At 38.8% G+C, this 8,478-nt stretch overlaps 1 protein-coding gene across 1 annotated transcript; it reads left to right on the top strand.

Moving 5' to 3' along the window:
* The first annotated feature begins 335 nt into the window (after positions 1-335).
* On the top strand, positions 336-7,740 carry LOC112845896 (zinc finger protein 271-like). Its single transcript, XM_025905128.1, has 3 exons — positions 336-387; positions 4,289-4,885; positions 6,771-7,740. The coding sequence occupies exons 1-3, from the start codon at positions 370-372 to the stop codon at positions 7,449-7,451; spliced, it is 1,296 nt and encodes a 431-aa protein (XP_025760913.1). The 5' UTR covers positions 336-369; the 3' UTR covers positions 7,452-7,740.
* Positions 7,741-8,478: the final 738 nt, after the last annotated feature.

Raw genomic sequence — 8,478 nt, forward strand, 5'->3', positions numbered from 1 at the left:
CAGGCACAGTGGTTGGGACACTGTACTCGTTTATGCAGCTCCATTGATTGTTTTTTTTTTTTTTGTTCTTGGCCAGGGCCATTTTTAAAGAGGAATTGCTCTCCTGTACTGGTGTGCCATACTGCTAAATTTGATATCGGTGTTCAAACCTTTTGTGTCTGTTTTAAACAAGTTGCCCACCCAAGGAAGCTAAAATTGTTGTTTGTGCTCTCAGATGAACATATGAGACACTTTGACTCTTCAGTGCAGTGTGGAGCCTAACAAAGTTCTGTTTTGTGTCCCAGCTGATCAGCAGGAGGAGAAGAGTCTGACGGAGCAGCAGGGAACATTAAGCTACTTGGACTCAGCTCAGCCACTGCAGAGAAAACAATGAGTTCGACACAGAAGGTGACAGATACTATTGTTAAGAAGTACTCCATTAACCCTTTAAGGCTATTGGAGCAGGAACGCTCCGTTTTGCGTAACAATTTTAAAATCCCGTAGAACTGCACTTAAGCTAGCGCAATTATTTTATTTAGGAGGAGTTGTACTACATCTTATGCCATCAGCTTGCCTAGGTCACGGTTTTCTTCCACATTTGCAAAAACTGCAGCAAAAAACATAACATACAGAAACACGCTTTGCCGATCCGATCAGCTGTTCATAACACTTCTACATTAGAATAGATGTCAGCGAAAACTATCACATGTCCAACTTTACCTGCCAAAACCTGCCTTCAGGGATACCTATACTGGTGTTTTTAAAAGTCATGTTTGACTTTGTTTTCTGTATTGTTCTGGGATGCTTAGAACTCAAATTGCACTGCTGGAAATAGTTTATTTTGATGCACATGTTGTTTGTTTGCAAGTTTGCATTATAATATTTATTTTTATTTTTCCTGCAGTATATAAAAATTCAAAAATACTCAAACAAATTTCCTGTGGTTGGAAACAATGTGCAACTTTTTTGCATTTACAGTTTTGAGGGATAAACCTCTGAAATTTCTCTAAGTAGAATATGTGTAGAAACAGAACAAAAACAATTTTACATTTGTTTTATTTTATTGCAGTTTTTTTGTACTTTATGTAGTTACTATGGACTTAGTGCATAGATATTATTAAAATTTGGGATATAATGGTAATATTGATGTATAGTAGAGCTGGGCGATAGAACGATAACGATATGTATTGCGAAATAACTTTTTCTCGATAGAAAAATGAAACTATTGCGATAGGCCTCATCTCTCTCTCTCTTCCTCTCTTATAAAAAATGAATAGCCAATACAAATTAAGCAGCACAGAGCCGAACCAATCACAGCCGCAGCGTCACGTCACGTAACTTGTTACGTACAGCTCAAGTGCCAAGCTGCACATGTGTATTGTTTGGGAAGCAGCCAGCTGAAGTGCGGCCGGGTAATGGAGGAAATGAGTGTGCCAACTAGAGAAAATCAACCGAGAGGTTACCGAAGAGAACACAGATGACGGTTCCAATGCCGGAGAGATTGTCGAAGGAAAGGCCGGAGAAGTTCCGTAGTGTGGAGGTATTTCGGCTATTTGAAGTCTGACAAAAAACAGAGTAACGCGCACTGTAAATTGTGCCGAAAGCATGTTTCACAAAGTCTGGAAATACAACAAACCTTTTTTATCACCTGAAGCAGTGCCACCCACTAGAGCACGCTCAATCTCTGACTGAAAGCGCTAATTCGTCGTCGAAAACAACCAGGGAATCCCTGTTGTCCGAAGCAGCAACAGTCAATTGAGTCGGCTTTCTCCAGCGTCTTACCATATGACAAAAAAGCTAAGAGACATAACAACATAACGAATGCCATAGCTTTCTGTCTTGCTAAAGACATGCTACCAATAAACACGGTCGACAATGAAGGATTCAAGCAGCTAATTAAGGTAATGGATCCTCGTTACCAACTCCTTGGACATAAACATTTCTCTCAGACAGCGCTTCCAAAGCAATATGAAATAAGTTAGTCAATTTTGTCTCTTCTTCTGTAAAATAAACTAAGATTATTTTTAGAATTAATATTTTGTTTCTAAGTGGAACTGACAATTTAGTAGTCTGTTTTGTTTGTTTGTTTTGAAACTTAAATGCTTTAGCGGCTACCTTTTGTGTAGTTTGTACTATTTGCCTTTATTTTGCCTAAACTGAAGCCTCATTTTAAGTACATCTGCCCTGTTGAACTTATTATGGGAAATAAATATTTAAATCAAAACAAGCTGCTGATTATTTCACATTTTACTTGTGAGCAATTTAAATCTTACAAATATAGTTATTGGCTTATATCGTGATATATATTGTATCACCTGAAATGAAAAAGCATATCGTGATATGAAAAAATCTTATATCGCCCAGCTCTAATGTATAGCAACTTGAAATGCTCCCAAAAATGGCATTAACGGCATGTAAAATATAAAGATAAGCTCTGACAAACTGGGTTCTATGGTAGGTGTTAAAGGGTTAAAAGCTGAATACTGATATATATTTTATGCAAACTAACTGAACCTTGTGCTATATTAATGTAATGTAATAATCATGTAATAATACAATGCCTACATTGTAGAGGGTGACTTTGGCTCTAAAGAGGAAAATGGGCAGGCAAGAGGTTAAAGTGGGATTCAGCAGGTGGGGAACCCTAAAATGAGCTGTAGTGGCTCAGTGTGGGGAAAAGAGTCACAGCTCACAATCATTTCTATTGAGTCGATTTTCTTATTGTACAGGCTGTGATCAGCTGACCTGCTGCTCTTTGGGATGTACACAACTGAATTCAGCCAGATGTGTGCAGATGTTTCATGAGTTGTCCTGGCTGATTTCCATCCTCTACACCAGGGGTGTCAAACTCAATTGCACAGGGGCCAAACTCAAGGCACACTTTAGGTTGCGGGCCAACAAGTTAAACATTTATTGAACACACTAAACCATGTTTTTAAACATAAATATGAATAAAAACAGACAGGAATATTATTCCAGAATAAATGAACTTTAAAAAAAAAAATCAACTTTAACTTTAATGTTTTGATCTTAAAAATATATCCTGTCAAATTATGCAAGTTAGAATATGAACATGCTGCCAAAAACCCCAGAAAAATAATGAAAACATACCAAGGTTGGAGCTGCATGTAGACGGAGCTGGGGCATTGCTGCAGGAATGGAACTAATAAACTGTGCGGGCCATTCAGTGTCATACTTTGCCTTGATGTACATTAAACTGCAGCTCCATCTGAATCTGCACAGGTGCAGTTTCCATGTAATGGGTTGCGAGCAGCTCGAAACTCTCTTTTGTGCTTCACAGTCACCAAAGTGCCGTGCGAACTCAGTGCGCTCAGTTTATCAGCAAAGTGCGCCGACTTGGTTCAACATTACTTAACAGGGAAAGTGAGGCAAGTTGCACTGGTGCATTTGTGACAGCTTCACTTGAAATGTCTTCACCGCATCATACATGTCCATGAACTGACAGATTTCCTTGCTGAGCTCAAAAACTCTTATTGAGAACTTTTCCCAAACTCAGCCGATGGACCTCTGTATGATAAGGAATGTCAGCAAACTCTGAATCTATTTCCCACATAGAAGGATGAAATTGATGGTGATTTAAACCTTTAGCTCAGATAAAATTTACGGTTTGCGTTACGGTGATCGTTACATGCTCCGTTTTTAGGACTTGACCACATAGCCTGGTGTATAATGCAGGATTGGATTTCATGAGTTACTGTTTAGGCTCAAATCAATTTGATCTTTGATGCCCGCGGTGATGAAATAACTCCCCTCAAATGCCTTAAACCAGAACAAGGCTGTTTTGAAAATGTAAGGAGTAGAAAATACAGATATATATTGTTTTAATGTAACGAGTAAAAGTAAAAAAAACCCCTCAGGTTACAGTCAGACTCTGACATCATCCTTCACTGAACCAAGCTAGTAACTGTTACATTTGATTTATTATTATTGAATATATTTGTCAATTATAGAAATATATAATAGGAAACAGTAACAGGAAATATAAAAAAGTACAGACCTGGTTAACATTTATTACTATTCTGAGTGTGTTAGCACTAATATTTGTGTAAAAGCAGGAGGGATGGGCATGATTTTAGAGTGTTTAAACAATGATTAATTATCTTTAACACCAGGTTGGATGTAATGTGTTACTACTACCAGTAGATGTGGATAAGAGACCTTTAAGGTGTTTGGTGCCACACTCCACCTTCAGGTTTAAAACTAGTGTTAATGGAGGGAGTTTAAAGCTTCAGTTTGTTCAATGAATGCATTTCACTCACTGCCTCTGTTTGTATCTCTGTCACTGCAGGACCAACATGGACCGAGAAGTCAGCGCTCTCAGGACGCCGACAAACCTCACAGAAGAAAGAGAGAGAAAAAATACACCTGTGACGAGTGTGGGAAGGATTTTACGAGGAAGTCTGAACTAAAACAACATCAGCTCATCCACACTGGAGAGAGACTGTTCAGCTGTGACTTGTGTGGAAAGTTGTTTTCCTGGAAGAATGTCCTAAAAAGACACCAAATCGTCCACAGTGGAGTTAAAGCTTACAGCTGTGATCAGTGTGGCAGAGCTTTTACTCACAGTAGCAACTTACAGAGACATCTAGTTACCCACTCTGGAATGAAGGCATACAGCTGTGACATCTGTGGAAAAACTTTCAGCCAGCTATGGTACCGAAATATACACCTACGCATTCACTCCGGAGAAGATGTGTACTGGTGTGATCAGTGTGGCAAATACTTTACAACAGACGCACATTTACAAAGCCACATGTTTACCCACACTGAGGAGAGACCTTATCAATGCGACCTGTGTGAGAAGACTTTTAAAACTCCGAGTCACCTGAGACGACACCAACAGATCCACACCAGAAAGAGACTCTACAAGTGCAGTTACTGTGAGGTATGTATTTTTATTTTTATCTTGTAAGTTCAGTCTGACTGTTTGGAACAAGTCTGCTCATTAAATTGTGTTAGCATGTTAGCACTTCTACTGCTCCGAAGAGTAGCTCTGAGCCATTATTCAGAGTTTCATTTCACTTATGATTTTTGCTTACATGATCATGAAAAACTAAAAATGCTGAAAATTGATATGTTGCTGTTATTTAATCTTCAGGCAGCTTCGTGGTATATCATGGTGTTGTTATTTCTGCATAAATGGCCTTTGGTTTACAGCAGCTCATTCCTCTGTCAGGTGTAAATGGAATAAAATAAAACATAAATTAAGTACAAAACCAAACCATTCAGTAATCTTCTCTTATGGTTAACAAAGTTGTATCGTTACATAATGGTATTGTAGTATTATAGCTGTAGTATCATTGCTTCCATATAGCTTTAGTACTTTTAAACATTAGTGTTAAAATTAGGACTGCCACGATTAGTCGACTAGTCACGATTACGTCGACTATTAAAATCGTCGACGACTAATTTAATAGTCGATGCGTCGTTTGAAGCTTTGTAAGATCCCAAATAAGTAGTAGTATTTAAGAGTGTAATAACGGACTGAAACAGAAGATGGCAGCACTGCATGTACAAGGATGCCAGCTGCCGTTAAACCCCGAAGAAGAAGAAACTGTGTCCCAGAATCATAGCGCGGCCCAGCGCAGTTGTCAACAATGGCGGCAGCTAGTTAGTTTTAATGTTACTCTTATTATTCTTTCTGGGTCACAAAATAAACGTTTAACATATTTTCAGGTGAGAATGTAGCTGTGTAAACCTCAAATATTTGCTCAGTCTATCAAGACACCACATATTTTCAAAAGCGCTCCGACGTTTTCGGAGACGTCTGTTACCCACCAGCTCGATAGCGAGCCGGGGTTCTAGGCTCATTAGAGTCGGTGAGAACACCGGACTCCCGGCAAATCGTTTTCAAACTCACCGCCGTCTTTCGCTACTCAGGTTAGACATGTAATATAAGTCACTTAGATAACTTAAAAATGTTATTGTTTGGCTTTTTTTTTTTTGTATTTTATTTGTTCCTGAGTAAATTGGTTTGGCTGAGAAATAAAGTTATAGTTTTTGCACAGATGAATAAACGTCAAGCAGACAACTGATTATCAGAAGTGTGAGATGCTCCAGAATATACTCAGGTGTCCTGTTATATTTTAGATAGCAAGGAGCAGACGGCTGAGTTTATTAAACTTCACTGAAACAATCTGCAAATTTCATTAAAAGTGTAATAAACTATCATCTTGTCTTTATTTTTAGTTAGCACATACCTTAAACACTTCAAGCTGTAAGCTAATGATAGTTATATAAGAGCAGACGCATGCTGGTGCAATAAGCTGTACATTTTACGTCCAATGGATGCATGATCTGATTAGTCGACTAATCGCAAAAATAATCGGTGACTAGTCGACTATCAAAATAATCGTTTGTGGCAGCCCTAGTTAAAATACCCGTTTAATGTTATAATTGCAGTGTCATTGGGGGTAATAGTGTTTTTCTTCTATCCCAGTCAGCTGAGTGTTATAACTGCACAATTACAGTGTTATTAATGCTGTAATAAATTAGTATTATTGCAGTGTTACAGTAGTTTACCATGGGTACCCTAAAAACAGTAGTGTGGTAGTACTTAAGTGTAAGTCAGATGTTACTGTAATATTAAATATGTATTACTGTAGTATTACGGTGGTAGTATTGTAGTTATTGTAGCCCAGTAAACTGAGTGTGTTAATCGAAACAGTAAAATGTAATTGGACGTCTGCAGAGATGCTCTTTATTTCAGGCGATGTTCAGGATAAAAGTGTTGAAGGACTGACTTACACTGTCTTTGTGTCTTTGTTTAGAAGCAGAGCGACACAGATGGATCCACTTCTCAACCCTGTCATCGCTGTGGTGGTGGGAAAGACTTTCGTTGTGACATCTGTGGAAAAACTTTGAGTCAGCAAGACGGCCTAAAAATAAATCAACGTAAACACACTGGAGACAAACTGAAATACTGCAAAGAATGTGGGCGAAGCTTCCCCACACCAGGTGACTTAAAACGACATGAACTCTTTCACAGTGGGGTCAAAAAGCACCTCTGTGATCAGTGTGGGTCATCCTTCACCACTGCAGGTGACCTTAAAAGACACAAACGAGTCCACACAGGAGAGAAACCATACAAGTGCAGACACTGTGACAAAAGCTTCTCACAGTCAGGTAGTCGTAACAAGCATGAACGTACACACATGGAAGGAAACTACAGCTGTGAGCAGTGTGACAAGAGCTTCAGTAATCTCAGTTCATACTCCGCACACAAACGATCCCACGTTACTAATAAACTGTTTCACTGTTACCAATGTGTCAAAACATTCACTTCATTATCTGCTCTGTGCAAACATCAGCGTGATCACGCAGGGCTGAAATCGTTCCCATCACAGGACGACAGCGAATCTGAAGAGAGAGAAACATCCTCTTCTCGTTTCAGAGTCCAACTTAAAACCCTGGAGATCAGGCTCCACAGAGTTCAGATCGGGTCTCCTTAAAGTTCAAATGAGGCTATGAATCAAACTGTTCATGTAGTTCAATTTTAATCTTTATAAATTGTTCTTCGGTAGTGTTTGTGTTCAGTGGTTACCTTCTTTTTTTTCTTTTTTTTTCAGTGGCTGGATGAAAAATCAGTTTCCTGTTGTTTAAGTTTTTATTGAATGTATTTTGTTAAAGTTCTTTTTGTTCTCAGAATCGGCTCTTTGAGCACAAGAATGACAACATCACGGAGCGCAAGTTTGATAACATCATGGAGAAGCTCACGGCTCTCCAACGGGAGATTGAGAGACCAGTGTCGGACTGTTAGAGCAGCTTTGAAATTCACATGAGTTGTTCGCACTAAAGTAAAAACCACCATCACTTCATGCGGCTACCACTTCGGCGCCAGCTGTGGTCTCAAGGCTGGAGCTGAACAAAAACACCCTGATAACAGAGCCATGTCACTGCAACCAGAGCTGGAAAAGAAAGGTGGGCTTTGGTCCACTGTCTTCCATACAAAGGATGTTTGAAACACTGTCATTGACTGCAGCCATGCAGATAAGTAAGTGGTTGCAGTCAATAACAGTGTAGTGTACATCTGTATTGTTTTAAAATAAGTTTGACACACCACAGCTAAAGTGTAGCTTTCAATTACTGTCACCTGCTACAGTGTAACTAAGAATACAAAGTGATACATTAAAATTTCTGGGGTCAACATGAAGAGCTTAATTCCTTTCTTGCTCAGTGTGGTACTTAATGGATTGAAAAGAAAAAAGATGGCACCCTTGTAGTTCACACAAGGGTTGTAGTGATGATTCAGGGTTTTAATTTGTAAGGTTTTAATTTTGAGCCATCATAAATGTTAAAACAGGAAATATACTATTTAACCTATGTGAAGCCAAAGCTAATATAGCTGTTTATATATAGCTACTTATAATTTTAAGAGGTACAAACACCAATGAGTAGACCTCCCAGAATGGGAACAGCGCTCTTTGTGTGGTTTGAGTAAACAGTCAAGTTGTTCACAACTATGACTGAGAAGAATCT

The sequence above is a fragment of the Oreochromis niloticus genome, unplaced genomic scaffold, assembly GCF_001858045.2.
Source record: "Oreochromis niloticus isolate F11D_XX unplaced genomic scaffold, O_niloticus_UMD_NMBU tig00008783_pilon, whole genome shotgun sequence".
In the NCBI taxonomy this organism is placed as follows: Eukaryota; Metazoa; Chordata; class Actinopteri; order Cichliformes; family Cichlidae; genus Oreochromis; species Oreochromis niloticus.

What these genes read in the sequence shown, in the direction of transcription:
- LOC112845896 (XM_025905128.1), top strand. An exon ending in ACAAGTGCAGTTACTGTGAG is followed by an intron (nt 4,886 to 6,770) that starts GTATGTATTTTT and finishes GTCTTTGTTTAG; the next exon opens with AAGCAGAGCGACACAGATGG.